Below are 19,750 nucleotides of genomic sequence, written 5' to 3'. Positions count from 1 at the left end.
AGCTGAACATTTCTAAAGAAAAGGACTTCTAACAACTGACTTGCATTGTTTCTTTAGGAGATAGTGGAGCCCTGCAACCAAGCACCCCCGACAGCAGCCAGCACCCCAGTACACCCGCCGACCACATCAATCATGCGAAGGAGGTCCAAAACAGTTGCAGAACTCCTGGCTGAGGAGGCACTTCAGGAGCAGAGGCGCCATGAAGAGAGTGAGGCCAAGACAGATCGCTTTCTTGATCTCTTTGAGAGGATGGTCAACAAATTATAATTATTGATTTTTGTTGTTCCTATGTTTTTTGTATGCTATTTATTATTCCTATTTATTATTGTTGTATATATTTCTATTTATTGCTATTTATTATTTTATGATATTTATTATTCCTATTTATTATTGTTATGTTTCTATTTATTGCTATTTATTGATTTATTATTCCTATTTATTATTGTTATATATATTTATATTTATTGCTATTTATTAATTTATGCTATTTATTATTCCTATTTATTATTGTTATATATATTTCTATTTATTAATTTATTATTCCTATTTATTATTGTTGTTATTGTATATATTTATTGCTATTTATAGATGTATGCTATTTATTATTCCTATTTATTATTGTTATATATATTTCTAATTTTAAAGTTACTTGTTGAACAATTAAATGTTCTTGTTTACAAAAGTTTTTTCTATGTGTGATAAATGCTACAAGAAGCAGATAGTTTTAAAACATTTATCAATGAGTTTTAAAACAACTATCAATCAACAAATAAATAACACAGTATGAACATAATCATCAGGATAAACTTGTAAGGGAACATAAACCAACAGGTAACTGTAGAAAAACTATTTACAAGTGATAAGTAAGCATATAAAAACCAACAAGAAAAACTATTTACAAGTGATAAGTAAGCGTAATAAAGACCAACAAGAAAAACTATTTACAAGTGATAAGTAAACGTAATAAAAACCAACAAGAAAAACTATTTACAAGTGATAAGTAAGCGTAATAAAAACCAACAAGAAAAACTATTTACAAGTGATAATATTAAGCGTAATAAAAACCAACAAGAAAAACTATTTACAAGTGATAAGTAAGCGTAATAAAAACCAACAGGTAACTGTAGAAAAAACTATTTACAAGTGATAACATTTAAAATTCATATGAGACTTAAGCAGCCAGTGAGTCTCGGATAGCAAATCCTGGTGTTTCATTTAGTCCCATTTGTTCTTGAGGGGGATGGGGGTCAAGGTCATCCCTGGCAATGTCTGCATCAGGATCCAGTGTGTCTCCATTGTTTAAGCACACATTGTGCAAGAAGGCACAGGAAGCAATGACCTGGGGGGCAAAGGTAGGCTTGACTTCGAGCGCCCGGAAAAGGGTTGACCTCCACCTTGTCTTCATCATCCCGAAGGCCCGCTCTATTACAGAACGCGCCTTGGATTGGCGGTAATTAAAGCGCTGCTGCACCCGCCCAATCACCGGCTCTTTGTAGGGAGTCAACAGACATACGGGCGTCTGGAGGCAGGGGTACCCACCATCACCCAAGAGCATGTAACCTGGCGGTGGATACCTGGCAGTCAAATAAAAGGGACTGTTTTCATTACCCTTGTGTCATGGACAGACCCTGGGTAGCCCACAAAAATGTCCAAAAATGTCCCCTTTGCATCACATATGGCCTGCATGTTAATTGAATAGAAATTATTATAATTTAGATAGTCTAATCGATGTCGTTGTGGTGGCTTGATCCGAATATGGGTTCCATCTATCGCCCCGACAACATTTACAAAAGCAGGGGTCCCTGATAGATCGGCAAACCCTTGCCCTACTGCTTTCAGCTCCTCATAGGCCTGTGGGAAGGAGATCACCCTGTTCAAATTGTTCCATATACTTTGTGCCACCCGGTGTATTACTCTGTGCACAGTTGCCTTTGGTACACTGAACACACTGGATACCACCCGGTATGACAGTCCATGGGCAAGCCAATAGACGTAGATCAGGATTTCAAATTGATTCCCCCAACCATGATCTTGCCCCCTGTCCAGGAGCCTCTGCAGGCTGTTCATGGCACGTCTGGACAGGCGAAAGTCTTGCCACAGTTCAGCCCCCTCATCGCGCCATATCCGCAGGATGGGCACAGTCGCATCCACCCTGCAGTACATAGGTGGACGATCATCCTGGAGAAACAAAAAGACTGATGTTCAAACTGGGGTCGAGATGATGCGTCATGAAATGTCAAAGCCTCTCAGCCAGATGAACCACCAAAGTGGTTCGATCAAATCATTTGAGAATTCATAAATCATTTGTCTAAGATTTTCATATCGCGGGACAGCACAACGTAATTTCGCCTGTGAATCCTACTCGATACGGAGCTTCGCTGGGGAGGAGCCGACACCTACTTGACACACGCCCCGATGCCTCGACGCAAACCATTACATCACTATTTAAAACCACTTGATGATAACATTTCCTAACTCACCCGGCACTGACAAAAATAAATTAACACATAGGCCTACATGGTTAAAAAACAGATCGTATACAAACAGTAACACATACGAGAGCTAGCCTACATTTCCAGCTGAGCCGGCTGGTTAACTTATAGGCCTATTTCATACAATGAAAAAATAAAGAAGTTATACGTACCATCATTTGATTCGTCAGCAGACGTATGCGTCGGTGGTACATTCGTCGCCTCCGGTGTCTTTCTTGAATGAATAATTAATGCGACTCAATTGCCGCCTTTGAGAGGGGTCTGTGCGCGTGGAACTCAACTGTATTTCCTTCTGAACACCCACTGATCGTAACTAATATGAATTAACGTTTTAACATTATTTAGGATCTTCATGCTCTTCCACCGGCACATTTTACGTGTTTCCATCGGTAATTGTCTACTTTTAATAAAGAAACCAAATGCAATATGTTCTTGTACTGTTGTGCTTTGATATAGTGGTCAGTTAGAATGAAGATCAAATCACATTCCAGTGACCATAATGTGTTTGTGCATGTAAGACATGGATTTTTGTAGCCTATCAACAAATTATTCACGACAAGACACGTCTGTGAGGCAACGCAAGGTATGCTTGATCTGAAACATGCCTACTCGTGGCCTCTGTTGACATAGCAGTCAGCTGTCCGCAGTCAGCGACGATGAAGCCACGTAATGGAGGGGCGTCCCATTTCCTAGGGGAACGTTTTACCCCTCTGTATTGAGGGGCAAGGGGAAGGGGTAAGGGGTAAGGGGGAGGGGTAAGGGGAAGGGGTAAGGGCTAGAAATGGGATTGGGCCTAATATGAGTTCCCCTAGCCTACCTATGCTCCCCCAGTAGCTCGAAATTTTGTTGGGTGTAAAACGAGCACTAGGCATTCTGCTCCGACTTTGAAAGATCAAAGCTCAGACGCGCCGTTTTGGAATTTTCCCTGTATGTCGTCATAACGGGGAGATGCCACCTCCCCTTTCTCTGCCTTGCCATCCCAGAGAATTTGGCCCGCCAATGAGCTGTCTCTGTGTGTGTGTGTGTGTGTGTGTGTGTGAGATTACACACTGTAACGCAAGTGTTGTACACTTCTTTGCTTTTGGATAACCGTTCTGCTGTTGGGGTTATGGCGCATAACACGTCAGACTCTCGTCTCTGGTATTTCCACAAATAGACTCGTAGTGGGGGTTATCTCAACCATGGTTGAGAAGGAATTGGGGGAAAGGAACTTTGGCTTTGACTCCCTGAAGTTCATGAACCACGACATGGAGGAGAAAGGGATTTTTGCCTGCGAATGTCTCCCGCTTGAGCCCCGCTTCCCGCTTCCGAGGGACCATCGCCTCTGCGCTGCCCGCTGCAGGAGGTGGTGGTGCCTCAGCAGCGAGGCTCCGGCGGGAGACAACCGCGGTCAACAATCCCTTTCTCCTCCATGTCGTGTTTCAGCCTACTTCAGATTGATGTGGACGTGGAAGAACCAGAGACGTCGGAGAACCCGACGCAGTTGTTTCTGATTCATAATATCGTCTGGAGGCGCACGCAGCTTTTGGCCGTGGAAATATGTATTATATGATATAGATATCTATGTATTATATGATATAATTTAGAAATAGAGCTCCTGGACTGTAACGCAAGTGTTGTACACTTCTTTGTCATTTGGATAACCGTTCTGCTGTTGGTTTTATGGCGCATAACACGTCAGACTCTCGTCTCTGGTATTTCCACAATGAGACTCGTAGTGGGGGTTATCTCAGCCATGGTTGTGAAGGAATTATGGGAAAGGAACTTTGGCTTTGGCTCCCTGAATTACATGCACCACGACATGGAGGGGAAAGGGATTGTGCCCCACAAATTTCTCCCGCTTGAGCCAATAGTATCGGTCTGCGTCCTGCAAGACGGAGGCGTGACTTGTAGTAGGCGTAACTTGTGGGAGGCGTGTCTTGTACTTTTCTAAATCGCGGAAGTAGGAGGCGTGACTAGTACTTTTCTAAATTGCGGAAGTGATCTGTATGTAGCAGTGGAGCACGGGAACATAAATGACAGCAACTCGGACCTCAGATATTAGTCCTTATATGAAAATAATGCACCCGACCCACTCATTTAAAAATATGCTCTTAATTAGCTTAATCATAGCCTTACTGGCTTACGTGAAACTGACATCCCTGAGTCATATGCATTTAAGAAAAGAAGCCTATTACAATTTTACAATGACATGTAGCCTAATGCATATAGAAGTTTAACATAGGGAACCTGCTTAAGTTTAGCCTACTTTATCCCTTTATACCTTTGAACGAATAGACGGCAGATAATTATTCAAAGAATTGTATTGAATACATTTCGGTAAAAACAATCCACAATGGACTTTAATTGTAGTATTATTTTCCAAAAAAAAGTTTTCCAAAAAAACAATTGCATGTCCTCATAATGCTCAAACATGAATAGAAAAGGATCCATAACTTCATGCTTTTCTTTAGCAATTAAGGTGTCACCATATTCGATGTAATTCTCTAGGGATTGTACAGCCTCGCTGTCTCCCATGCCAAGGAAGCACGGCACCTGGACTAAACCTTTTGAAGAGGTTCTGTTCCTTCATCTGTTTTAGCCACTTGCTCGCTTCCTGCATGTTTTCAAGATCCTGCATGAGATAGAAAACAATGAATTAAAATAAATATTACTGATGGAAACAAGACAAGAACAATTTCACTAACAGGAGGATAGTTATGAGAAAGCCTTCATATTATAGCGTTCACATTACAAGCCTTCATTTATATATATTTGCCGGTCTTCAATACATTTCAATTTCTCAGCTACGTCATCACTGTTGCACTGTGCAAACTCGGGGCAGAAAGAAGCAAGCAACATTTACTAGCCTTCACAGTATAGATATTTTGTGACTGTTCAGTGTGCATCTCAACCGTGGCTGGTCGTAAAGTAATGTAAACATAGCTAGCACCTTAGAAAGCAGCTTTCATCCTAAAGTCAAAATAATTAGATAGACAAAGGCTCAAATATGCAAAAGGTACATTTGGGAATATGTGGAGGGTGTGTCTGCAGCCTTCCTGGCTACAGATGGGGGATTAGTAATCCACTTATTTTTACTTACCCACATGATCTTAACTTCAGACTTCGACTTCAAGGAAGCGCTTGCATAATGTGTGAACCGTGATTTACAAGACTTTTTTTAAGACAGTTTATAAGAGGAAGATCTCGCGTGTACCGCGATTTAGGAAAGCACAAGACACGCCTCCTACTACAAGTTACGCCTACTACATGTTACGCCTCCGTCTTGCAGGACGCAGACAGACCCTACTCGCTTGAGCCCCGCTTCCCTCTGCCGAGGGACCACCGCCTCGGCGCTGCCCCACTGCAGGAGGCAGTGGTGCCTAAGCGCTGACCCCTGCCGAGGCGGTGGTTCCTCGGCAGCGAGGCTCCGGCGGGAGACAACCGCGGTCAACTATCCCTTTCTGGTTCAGACTACTTCAGATTGATGTGGTACAACGACGCAGTCGTCTGAGATTCATAATATCGTCTGGAGGCTCACACAGCATTTTGCTGTGATAATATATATGATATAGATATCGTTATAATATGATATTATTTAGATATAGAGCTCCAGGACTTCCATGTGCTCTAGAATATTTACAGCGGGGGGCCGGCGACCCCCTTCACAGTGGTATAATGAGCACATGCCACTGACTGAAGTGATCTCTTGCTTTTATACAACGGTTACTATTATGGCGAAACGAAAGTCATAGACACACTACATTTAAAAAGAAACCAAGAAAGTCAAAATAGCCGTTTAATTAAAGAATACAAAAAAGTAGTCCCTCCTGGCTGCCGCTATGCATCGACGGTCGCTATGCAACACACTTCAGCGTCCCTCCAAGAGAAGGCTCCGATAGAGCGGTTCGCCGGCAATTTATCCTATGGAGCAGTTCACTCGCCGTGTGCCTAAGCTTTCGTTAGTCTCTCCATCGCCTTGCTCACTCCCGGAGTAACAACATTTACACGCTCTCCATCATCCAACATATGTTTTACTTTGTAACTGTTTCTACTTCCAGGCGCGGAGTGATATGCAAACTTTCACAAAATGATCGGGCGTCATAGCAGTTATGTATACGCTCATTATACAACAGTTGGGAACCAATCAGATCGATGGATTTAGGTCCCCCGTTGTATAATATAAAATCAATGACTGGTATGTCCAGTCCGGCCAAACCCATCTCTAATGAGGTTTCCTTTGCCAATGATTTATATTCTTTTCCAGATTTGAGACAAAAAATAACTTAAGGTTCAGATATCCTCAGAACCATCACACCACTAGTACAGACAGACAGAATTAGCATCACTACCGAGGATGTAAGAAAAACTTTTCAATACACAAACCCAAAGAAAGCAGCAGGGCTGGATGAATGCAGTGCTTTTCTTTTTTCTTTTTGCCTCTCAACTGGCCCCATTCTGGGGGGGGGGGCCGTTTTCCAGGCATCCATTGACACACACATTGTTCTTTCACTTTGGAAAACTTCCCCTATCAATCTGATACCAAAAAACCCATGTCCAAAAGAACATAGTGACTTCAGGCCAATAGCTTTGACCTCAGTAATTATGAAGTCTCTTGAAAGAATTGTACTCTGCCACCTGGTCAACACTATGAAAGAGTTGATCCATACCAATTTGCTTACAAGAACGGCTGTGGAACAGAACATGCCGTCACTACACCTGTCCATCTCATAGCAAAACACCTGGATAAACATAAGACCTATGCTAGAGCGCTCTTCCTAGACTTCTCATCAGCGTTTAACACAATACAAACATATTTTAGTGAACAAGATGATCCAGCAGAAAATCAGAATCAGAAATACTTTATTGATCCCCGGGGGGTAATTGTTGTTCCAGGTGCCCCATACAATATAAATATAAATACCCTACAAGCTAACCCTACAAGCATAGAAGATAAGATAAGATTATAAATAAATAAAATAAAAGTAAGAAGTGGACATCTCTTAGTGGGTTATATTTACAATTCAATATTTACATTGCAAATAGCAATGAAAATTAAGAGTGAAAGAAAGAAGAAACCCATTGGTACGCATCATTTCTTACCAACAGAATCCAGATAGTTAAGGTTTACAGATCCCTCTCATCTGCCACCATAACCAATGTACGACCCCCACAGGGCTGTGTGAGCTCAGCAGTGCTTTTTACCATATTATGTTTGGGTCACCACCTGACTCACACAGAACCCCTATTCTAATCCACAATGAAACAATCAAGCAGGTTTCTTCCTACAAATATTTGGGAGTATGGATAGATTACCTGTTTTCCTGGAAAGACCATGTAGACTTTGTCTGCAAGAGAACAAAACCAAGGATATACTTTCTCCACCGCCTCAGATCCTTTGGGGCGAGCAGTCAAATTCTTCATTTATTCTTCACCTCACTCATGAGCATTTTACAATACTGTAATATTGTATGGTACAAGACTCTGTCTACAACCTTGAAAGACAAATAAAAAAATATATAAAAATCTGCTCCAATATTGTGGGGCATACCCTCCAGACAATATACGAAACATGATAAAACCATGTTAAGGTTGGCTAACAACATCGTCTCTAACAGTAGCCATGTCTGAAACAAAGAATACAAACTGTTACCATCGAAGTGCAGAATCAGTGTACCCAATTTTAACAAGATCAAACTGAAACACTCTTTTGTGCATCAATCAATCCACATGCTCAACACTGAATCAATCTCTAGCTCAAAGAGAAGGTCAAGGGACTTTTATGTTTTATGTTTGTGTCTTCTATGTGTTTGTGTTTTTCTGTTTTCTGTTTGTGGTGTGTGATGAAAACTGCAATGTACACTATGGACAATTAATGTTACATGTAGTATGTGTTAAGACACAATGGAGCAAATAAATGTACACAAAACAAATTGCAGACCTGTCTGACAAATAAAGTATACATTATTATTATTATGTTACAATGCAAGTATCCCAATCAGTTCATTCAGGATCAACCAAATCAGAACCCAGAAGAGAATTATATTGTGGATACATCCAAATAAATGTTGTTTATCAACGCAAAAACAGCTTTACATTACACATTATTGATGAGTCAGTACTCTCGTCAGCCATTTACAATGTACTGTAAACAAAAACATTAGGATTTCCACAGTGTACTTTTTGCATCATGTCCTGCCTACTGCCAGCTCTAACCAGGTACCACCCCTTGCCTCACTCTCCCCCTCCTCTGCAGCTCTCTTACAGGAGGTTCATGCTCTGGGTAAGGCCAGTAAGAACGTCTTCAGCTCCTCCCAGAACTTCTCTTCCTCTGGAGGAGGTGACCCTTCCTCCCCTTCCGTCAGCTTCAAGGCCCATCTCATCCGACTTATTGGGAACCTCTGCCATCGTCACCCCTTCAACCAAAACCAGGTCCGTGGGGGGATGTGGATGGGTAGATGGATATAAGATAATAACTCGTGTAGAAGTCATTATGTTGTCATCATACGTTGTTGTATATATTTGTGTATTACATTAAAACAAAAGCAGACTCAAAGCAGATGCAAGTCTTCTTCTGCTATCTATCTATGCAGGGTACGAGCCAGTTTACGTAGAATACCATGTTAGGCAATTCTGGTGGTTTGGTCATTTTGTTTGTAGTAGGTTATGATCGGTATATATTAATTAAAGTAAATTAGGCAGTGTTAAGATTTGACAATCGATTTTAAGGTTTTGTGATTACCGTACAATCGTTCAAGTACAAAACATCCATGCCAGCATGGCAAGACCGCTGGCCCAAGAATCATTTATTTGGGCAGACAACAACATGGGACTTCAGTAGCTATAGCTGGATGGGTTGACTAAATACATGGATACATGTACCTAACCTGCAGCTTGGTCACATCAGGGTAGTAGGAGGCTGACCGTCCATATCATCAACTCACAGTGGTGCTCCTCCTAGAGGCACTGTGGTGCAGAACACTTGCGGATCAGCGCCCCATACCCTGCACTCGGCACCTACTCCGAGGTCAACTTGTGGTCAGAAATCCACCTGTATCTGGTTTCACAACAGATCCTACTAAACCAATTGAATCCATTTTGTAACCCATGATCCCTGCACCTTGAAGGTTGTTCCTGAAGAAACGCACACAAGCGATATCAAACAAGGCATAACAAACATATATGTTCCCACCGCTGTCCAGTCTTCAGTAATCCAAAAACTATTTCAATTTTATTTTAGACGTGGTCATTTGTCGTATATGAATGTCAACATAGTAATCAATGCCTATCACGGTTACTGATATAAGTCCCCAATTTAGACATCTTTTGGCATTATTCCAAAAACACGGCGTGAACGTTCCAATACAAACGCAGGTTGCGTTCTGTTTGTGTCGTCTGAGTGCCTTTTCCGACTTAGTGCCTTTTCCGAGACCCTCAGATGTTAAGACAGAGGGTGCACCGGCTGCATGGTTTGTGTGGACGTGTGGAGCTCTTGGCAGTGGTTGGCTGCGGCATCTGAGAGAAAGTTTAGCTATACTATAAAGCCACAGTGTGTGTGGATTTTGAAGCTCTGTCTGAGCGGCTATTTATTTAATGTCTTTGTAAGGGTTAGGCTTCCCGGACAAGTATAGTAGGTGTGCGGCAAAATTTCATACAACGGTACTAAATAAGTTTCAAAAAGTTGAAAACATACTGCTGCAAATTTTTATTCTGGCATAGGAAAAATAGAAAATGTATGATAATGTAGGTGTTGGCTTAGGAATGGTTTTATAAGCATAAAGAGAAAAAGTCAATTAATAATAGAAAGTACCTTAGCAAACAAGGTGGAATGGCCACAAATAGCTGAATTATTTCTTTATGTGCGCTGGCATTAAAGGATCTGTCCGGTTTGCATATCCCAGGTTAATAGTTATCAATAAATGCCATGACAATGACATTGTAATGACAAGTAAATCAGCCATGATTTTTGTTCAACTTGCCGCCTCACGGTTTGGACACAGTGAATGACATCCATTATAATTGTAACAATTGTTAACAGCTCCCATAGCTGTATCTTGGTTTGTCCAACAAAAGTGAAGGCATACAAACTGCCCTGGTTAGGTAGTTTTCTCCAATATGCCTACTGAAGAACAAATCCACAAGTTTCTACTGTGTTTATTCGCCACTAGCATCACATACAACGGTACTAAATAAGTTTCAAAAAGTTGCCGTGGTTTGTAACCATAGGGATAATAAGCCCATCTCTTTCCTAACACTCAAACCAAAACACATTATTTTCAATCTCAGTCAGCTCGTACTGCTGCGAGTATTCTGCCGCTGACTGCTATTCTTGAAGTTTGATTTCTTCTTCATCCATCTTAAACTATGGCGTCTATAGCGATTAGCGTCTAGCTTTCCTTCAAATTTTTGCAGTAGACTATGTTGACGAATTTTTGCAGTCGACGCACCGTCGCCGGCCATAGATTATCAGATTAGAAAAACAAAGCACACACAGTATTGGCTCATTATTTGTATTTATCCAAAATATGGATATCATTCATAATATCAAAAAAAATGCTGTTTAAGTGGTTTGTTTAGCAACGTCACTTCCCCACACACCGCATTGATTTGCTAGCACACAACCAATCAGAGTATCCAATGGCTCCAATCCTCAGATGCCAATGCTCTCAGACTTTGCAAGTTCAATCAGACAAGACACCGCCTGAGCGGTTCCAAAAGCTTCCAACATAGCTGAACACACAAAACAGATTTGTTCCAAAACTCATCCAAGTCTCCCAAAACGTTTCAGAATGTCCCGTAGACTCAACTGTGGGTCTCTGTGAGCAGCACTGGCAGTGCAGTGTCCTTGATAACTGAGTACCATAGCGTACTAGCAATAGCTTGATGATGGCAAACTGTACAATAAGGATCTTCGTCATGGGGAGGTTGCTCACACCTATTTGGTGAACCTCCCTGGGCCATGAATCTTAAGGTTTGGATATGTTACTGAAGGGGGCTCTTCAAGGCGCTGGCCTTGGCAGAGGTCTGTGCTCTACTGTGCACATGTTCTAGTCTAGGCTGCCTTCCATAGTTTAGGCTACCTTCCACACTGAAATGGCATCACTGTGATCTTCATTCCTTTTAGGTCAGAGAACTTGACGGCATCCCTCTGATATTGGACAACTGCAGCATAGACAGCAACAACCCCTGTATCCTTTACCTTAGAGTATAAGATATTTCATAGATTCATATAAATATATTCTTTACTGCTACTTTTAACTAATAGTAAAGATATTTAACATGCAAGCAAGCTTGTTTCTAAATGTATTATCTCTGGACATTTCAAGTCTTTCATGCACCTTGAAATGTCTGATTTTCCGCTTGTTTTCCTTTACGAAGTGTGCAGTCATTAGCCAATGGGCCATCTTCGCCATCAGGAACATTCTGGAACAAAACCAAGAGAACCAGGCACTGGTGGCCGCCATGGATCGCCGTGGCAATGCTGACTACTCGGCACTCAGTGAGCTGGGCCTTGACATAGAGAAGAGAGATGGAGCACTGCTGCTCAAAACAACAAAGAAACACTGACAAGGATAGAGGGAGAGGGTGGGAGGAAAGGAGCTAGTGAGAGACATGGAGAGAGACAAACGGGATGAGAGGGAGTAAGATGGAGGGAGGCAAAGAGAGGAAGAACAGAGATGGAGGTGAATAAATAGAGAGCTAGCCCGAGGTATGGAGAGAGGGAGTGCCAGTCAGTGTGCCATCCAAACATCAATAACATGGTGCCAACATAGCCCCTAGGTGTAGTGGCTATGTTATTTAGGCTATGTGATTTGTTCTGCGGTTCTGAGCTAATGACTCGAGGAGGGTCATGTGCAAAGCTGTCAGAACCCCACAACAGCAGTCTGATCTGGGCCAGGTTGTGTTTGGTAAGCAGCCGACCCATGGGTCGCCCAATGGTCTCGAAGCAGCTTCTACCAGAGGTTAAGCACCCTCTCTACTCTGTGGTGAAGAATATTCTTTCTCTGGAATAAGGGCCTAATCCAGAGACAACACTTCCTTTTGCATTTTCTTGAAATATAATAATGCTTTATTAATCTCACACAGGTTGAATAAAGTAACATTTTATCTTAATTGATGATACTTTAACGTTCATTATCACTGTTTTAGGACTCTGACTTGAATAATATAATTCCATACTGTCAGCTATGCAACCAACATACGAACCTGCTCACATTACATTACCTATTTATTATTATTATTGACCTGTATTTTAAGTCTGATCCTTGACCCATTCTCTAAACAGGCTATTCTGAATCATTGCACTTAACTAGGACTAGGATATTTACATTAACTAGAATGTATTACCAGGTTATAAAGCCTGTATGGCATGCAATGTAGATAAGGAGCAAAAACATTAGACATTTAGAAAGTGTTAATACTAACAATGTCATATTTATTTCTCAAGTCTCATATTTGCTCTCAATAAGCTCCATTCCATACGTACTGAATACTAAACACAACATATTATTCCAGCCTAACCTTTTTTATTATATGGCAGCTCTTCTCATGCTTATTGTGCATTTGGACATGGCCATGCCACCATGTACACTCCTGTCTCCTCACCAGTTGCTGTGGTTTGGGATCGGTATGGAGTGGTGGACAGTAGTTTCTACCTAGGGGAGTGGAGCCATTAAACTGCAGAATAAAATTGTCATCATACCCAACACATCCACACACGCCCCGCACTACCCTGTTTTCACTGGATCCCATCATTAATGACTATACGTGTTAACACTATGGGCCGGCTGTAGGGAGCGTCAGTAGTTCCGGCGGCCAGTATGGCAGACGGCTAACAGAACACCTGCCTGGTTCCCGGCTGTGCTTTTTAGTGAGTGGCATGTTAACCTAACAAGCTCGCTACCACCGTTCACTTTCCCACTGCATTCTTCAGCTGTACGCCAGTGTTAGTTCATCGGCGGGCCTCGGCTTTAATGTATGTGTGCCTTAACCGTTGGAAAGCTAAATTTACGTGATGTGTGTATCTGATGCCGTTTGAGAACATACTTGGTGCATTCAAATAAATGTAAACTAACAATACGTTTCGATTTGTTTGTTGCTTTGTTTTGGTGTGAAATTGAAAAAGATGAGACAAGACGCTCTGAAAGGATGATCACTCTGCCTAGTAGGAGCTCGGATAATGGTAGAGCAGTGGTTCTCAAACATTTTATACACTCAAAAAAACAACTCATTGGATGAACTCAATTAAATTGTGGGCAGGATTTCCATCCAATAAATATATGTTACCCCAACCTAAAACAAGTCAATCGATTCAATACAATGTATTTGAGTTCATCTACCAATTTTTTTCTAAGTTGGTCCAGCTGAAACTAAATTCATCTATCTAATGAAATTAGATTGAGTTACCACTACATATTTGTAACAAAGAGAGGTAAACAAAAGTTATTATATTAAAGTAGTTAAAATAAATTGTGTTTGTTCAACCTAAAAATATATAGTTCATTGGAAATGAATTATTCAAAAATCCCCCCCTCCCATTCTACCCCTACCCCAATATAACATACATGAGACATTAACTGTTTGAGGTTATTTTATTACAGGGTTCCTACAGGTTTGTTCAAGTCAAATTCAAGTCTTTTTAAGTCCCTTTTAAGACCACTTATATAAAAATTAATACCTATTTCACAGCCTATTTCACAGACCTACCGACAACGTTTGTTCAAAATGTGTTCATTTATTTCAACAAATGTGAAAATGTGGACTGTAAAGCATTATGGAATGATGGAACATTGCAGCATAGTGGTGAGTACTTACGCCAACAGCACAGACTCCTGAAAAATAAAAATCAACTCAACAATAAATAAAATTATGATCACCATCACACAGTCAACTCCTAAGCTCTGCACTCTTAGCAGCGATCTCTTTATCAAGGAGAGCCAGTTCTGCCAACTTCTCCTTATGGCCTCTCCGCAAGATGTTTGACCTGGTGATCAGGCCAGCCATCTTGCTCCCTGCCTTCGCTTCAGCCTCCTCAGCCATCTTGTCCGCATCCCTAGCCAGACCCTCAGATACCTCCTGTACACGTCTCCTCTTAACCTTCAGCTCCTCAAGACAGTCCTCTGCTTCCCTCCTCTTGAGAGCCTGGTCTTTTTCCTCCCTGTTCCTTCTTTTGGTCTCCAGATGGGTACGATACCTTGTCCTTGCCCTTGCTACACTTTCCAGTAGCGGTTTACTGAATGGAACCTGGGTATCGGGTTGGGGAAAGAGAACCAGATTCAGTGACAAACTCAAGAGACCAACTATGTTGATTCTATCAACTTTTAAGTCAACAGCATATTACTACTCCAGACAGGAGTCATTTTGCCTTGGTAACGCCTCCACGTTGTATGATGTAGTCACACACCAGTCTCCGTGTGACCACAGTATCCTCCGCCAAGTTATCAGACTCCACCTCTTTATTGATTGAGAATCCACGCTCAACTAGCTTGACCGTGGGAGAGGATGAGCAGCTTCTTGCAGAAGGCCCACAGCTCGGGATAAGGCTCCATGGCGCTGCTCAGGAAGATGTCCAGCCTCTTCTGCATGGGTTGAAAGGAGAGGAAGTCCTCACTCCGGCTCTCCAAGGACAGGAGACTGTCGAACTGCTGCAGTATGACATCCCCTACGACAAAACAAATGAGAAAATAGAGAAAAACATTGATAAATCTTTGGGCATTACCAGCTAATTAGATTGAGGATAAATTCATGTGTAGCCTATAATTTGCCTAATTCTTACCCGAAGAAGTATCAGTAAGCTGTCTGTCCTGGAGAAACCTTTGAACCAGCCCTTTCATGTGATTCCTGCCTCTTTCTGGTTCTCTATATATTACTGACGGATCCAGGCACACCATCTGCCTAACAGTCAGATACATGAGGGGGCTCTTGTCCTGCACTTTCTTGATCATGTTACTCAGTCACTGCAAGCACTCTCTCTTGAACTCGAGCACCCTGAGCTCTGCACCTTTGATTCTCTAGAGAGAGAAATTAGCCATGAATATAGAACATGTCTTCAATGACACCTGGTTCACCCTAACCATTTGTACAATTATCTTTTGAAAACATCACACTACCTAAAGGACTAACTCTGCACCTAGACCAATGCTGATGTCTTGTGGGCTGAGCCAGATGGTCTTGTCTGTGACATCCAGTTTGGTCAGCTGCAGGGCAGTGATATCGTGTAGTACTTCTCTCTTTATGAAGCGTCTGAGTAGACTCTGTCAACAGACAAACACAAAAATGTCTGGTGCGGCACATTAATCACCAACATCAAATTATCTTATGATGATGCACAATGTAGCAACTATTTTTTACACATCCTAACCACAAACCCCATTTTGTCATAATGGATCAATTGAGCCCAATCAGTGGTTATAACGTTAAGTAAATTGTTACCACCATCAACTCGGTCAGGTCCTTGGGGAGGAATGGGAGCACAGGCTTATCCGTCTGATATTTTTTCAGGAAGGGATTGAAGGTCCTGGCAATTGCTGCGTAGAACTGCAATTTGGCCAAGACGAGTGGATCCTTTATGGCTGCTGCAACTGTGTCATATGACAACCCGGTATCACGCGATTGCGTGCTCATGCGCACGAACGTTAATCTATTGAAGCGTGTTCCAGAGTACGATAGTCCGACTTTTTGCGTGCTACACAGAACGAAATGTAAACCAATGCTTTCTGAATGGGAGTGTTGTCAGACAATGAACGTGCTCCACAAAACGGTACGAGAGAGAGAGAAAGAGAGAGAGGGAGGGACAGAGAGAGAGAGAGAGAGAGAGAGAGAGAGAGAGAGAGCGAGAGAGAGGCTTCAGAAAGGGTGTGCGCAGAAAGTACAGTGCACCCTAGTTATGTTTATGCCAAAACCACAAATGCTATATGTATATATATATATATATATTGCCTAATTATATATATTACCTATATATATGTATAGGCTATATATATAATTAGGCTATAATTATATTATTTAGCGTGTAATGAGACAATCTATAGCCAAATTGTCGAAGATGCCCGAGAATCTCCGGGGATATCAGCATGGGAAATCGGCGAATCACACCCATGAACCTATAAAGAAAGACGTCATCTCAAGCGGTAGAGAACGTTTGCGGTGCTGGTTTGTGTCACGTAAGTACAGTGCCGTGTTCCAATACCTGTACTGTCCGTACTTACTAGCCAAAATTTTACGCAGTACGTTCCAATTCAGATCCGGCGAAAAGAAGTATACTTCAAGGACCCGGATGCCGTACTCAAAACGGGCTAATTGTGAAGTGTGGATCGAAGGACACTCCCCGTACTCAACGGCAGCCATTTTAGCTACGTAGAGAAAGAGGCTGAGCCAAAGTCGGCGCATTTCCTTATGGAGCTCCGTACAGATCATTCATTGTTGAAAATTGTCTGTGATAACTAACAAATGACAGCTTTTGGCCACCCGTTTCTACTTAAAATTGTCTGTGATAACTAACAATACGACAGCTTTTGGCCACCCGTTTCTGCTTTCACTTTTGATACTGAGAAATTGTGACAATACACGGATATATTAAATGCAGGTGCGCTGCTCTGTAGGCAAACCGCGAAGGAAAAAAGGGTAGCTGCTTCATCTGTTCTTTTTAGAATTGTATGTCTTGATGTTTATTTTATCTAGCCATCTATTCTCTTGTTTTGGGCTATGTGAATGAACGTCCGCGTCGATGCCTCGATCGCAAGTCCAGTGTCGCGAGCGGACGTTGCCATGACATCTAGAAATCATACCGTATTTAATGGGTTGTAGTGAGTGTAACATAATTCACCTACAGTATTTTGTTATGTGTTGTTCTTTCAATTGTGTTAGGCATGTCGTTTACTATCTTGGTGGTTCAGGGATCACTGTCCCTTTTTAAGGATTACGAGCGTCTCATGACGTCAGAGCCCATGCGGGATTTGTTTACCTTCAGCACGTTTTGATTTCCTGTTTCTCTCTTACTAAATAAACGAGTCACACAACTGTGTGCTCAACGTGCGAAATTGTATCTCTCACTTATGGCAATTTACACAGGGTTATCATTAATATTGATGCGTAGGGGTTGTTTATAACTCGTGAATAATATTGTTTAGACCACGGTCTGGGGGAATACTCTGATTCTGATTGGCTGTGTCATGCCAAATTTGTACCGGCTGCCAAATTTGTACCGGGCGCGTCATCCATACGTAATCCACTCCAAATCTGCCTGGCAACAGATGATCGCTTCGTCCGTTGCCTGGCAACGGACGATCGCGTCGAATGACGTGAACATTCGCGAACCTTCTATCTAGCGATCCGTTATCTGTATTGTGCTATTTCGTCCTTGACCTGCTTTAAACACTCAGTTTACTTGCTAAATTTGATTAAACAATTAAATACAATACAAATATAAAGTAAAAACAAGTGTTATCTGTAATGATATCAACATCAGTTATTAGACCGTCACACGGAGCATGCGCAGTTGGATTGGCGCGCTGCATGTTGATGTCTGTTCCAAGATACATCGTGTGTTTATTAAGGAACCCAACAAAACATTACATTATCTAGCGATCTGTTAACTGTATTATGTTATTTCCTCTTTGGCAACATGAGCGCGAATGTTTTTTGAAACCTGCCCGGCAGCGGACGACGCGATCATCTGCTGCCATGCAGGTTTGGAATGGATTACGTATGGATGACGCGCCCGGTACAAATTTGGCATGACAGCTGCAGTGCGTGCATTAACTCCTGATATAGCCCTACAGACACCTGCTAAGTAGTTCCGGTCAGTGTTTAGATTCTCTGCCCGATATTTCCCACCACTATACTCGGGCCGGGCCTTTGATCGAGCGTTTTATTTTTATTTTACCATTGGTTTATTGGCCTAATCTGAGGAGAAATCTATGCCATAAACAGAAATATTATTGGCCTTTATTATTACACGGGTCTTCTCAATGCCGTGGAACGCTCCGTTCATGGGTAGTAGTCCGGTGACTTGTCTATCCCAGCGTCTTCCGTTGCTAAGCGACGGAAGTGAGCGTTGCCCTGGATTCCCTCGACAAAAAGCCAACGGGTTTTGCCATTGGATTTTGGATTATTGCTGAAACATTTGCATCTTTGAAGCACCTCCTCAAAAACTGAAAATAAATAAATATATAAAAATAACCGTGCTCCAAAGAACGAAATGTAAACCAATGCATTCTGAATGGGAGTGTTTCTCAGATTTTTCCATGCTACACAGAACGAAATGTAAACCCATGCAAATAAAGACTTCATGGTCATAATAATTTAAATATCATTAATATCCTGAGTGTGTAGGGTGGTATTCAATTTCTTTCAACGGGGCTGCATCCAGTCACTTGACCGTTATGGTTGCTATGGTGGTTGCTATCGACCGCCCCCTCTAATCCTTACATGGCTCTAAAAACCACGCGGCAAAGGAGCTGCCGTCCATTGTGTTGTTTTTGTCGTAAACTAGGGTCCGATGGTTAGAGAAAAGGCAGATATTCCAAGGTATCCTTAAAAGGCAGCTTGGATGTTTTTATTTTCTGCAGTTTAGACTTCTACTATAACCTATTTTGGAAAGCAAAACACCAAGCTCATTGATTTAACGAGGCAGGGTTATTTGAAACAATTGATTAAATAAATATTTGTGAGATGTCATTACTTCTCCTGAGTTTGCTTCCTATTTATGTCGAGTATACACCCCTACTGTCCACAAGCACCCCCCCCCCCCCTTGGAGAATTGTTGCCACGTCCCAGTGGTGGAGGTATCATGTATACGAAAGAGGGCATTCAATTATACTATAATGATCAATTAGGAGGCCGAAGCCCTAAAGGAAGTGATGCAATAGGTGACTGAGGGTCAACATTTGAGACCCCCTTTTATCAAAGGGGGTCTCAAAGGATTCATACGCTTCAACTTGTGGCTCCAGCCCTACAGGAAATGACTCAGCAAGTGCTCCATCTCGTTGCACCTGCACCCAGCGGCTCGCTTGCAAGATTTTGGCCTGAAGTTCTTCCCAGACCTACACCCTAGCCATCCAACATGCATATCTGAGAATCAGGCCTCTCTTTAATAAGGACAAAAAGTTATGAGAGAAATACACATGAACTTTTTGTTATCTCATAAGCGGCGTGGTGCCGGCTCCTTTGGACCTTTTGACCCCAGACTTCAAAAACGTGGCCACAGGCCAGCTGTGTCTACACACCTTAAGCCACAAATGTACACCTCCATCCCACAAAAAATGGGGACTAGAAACTAA

The 19,750-nt window shown here is 42.0% G+C and overlaps 1 protein-coding gene across 3 annotated transcripts in view; it reads left to right on the top strand.

Annotated features, from left to right (window-relative positions):
* atxn10 (ataxin 10) overlaps positions 1–13,550 on the top strand; it is a 31,030-nt gene extending 17,480 nt beyond the window's left edge. For 2 of the 3 annotated variants that reach the window (XM_030354016.1, XM_030354018.1), the window contains one exon: positions 58–687. In XM_030354016.1, coding sequence (XP_030209876.1) covers positions 58–267 — 210 coding nt within the window. In that variant the 3' untranslated portion in view covers positions 268–687. Of the gene's footprint in view, positions 1–57; positions 688–8,727; positions 8,904–11,595; positions 11,660–11,856 lie in introns of those variants that run through there. The other variant, XM_030354017.1, reaches the window with a different exon arrangement.
* Positions 13,551–19,750: the final 6,200 nt, after the last annotated feature.

This window comes from Gadus morhua, chromosome 4 (assembly GCF_902167405.1).
Source record: "Gadus morhua chromosome 4, gadMor3.0, whole genome shotgun sequence".
In the NCBI taxonomy this organism is placed as follows: domain Eukaryota; kingdom Metazoa; phylum Chordata; class Actinopteri; order Gadiformes; family Gadidae; genus Gadus; species Gadus morhua.
The sequence above is the reverse complement of the archived record's forward strand: the minus strand, read 5'-3'. Positions and strand labels throughout refer to the sequence as shown.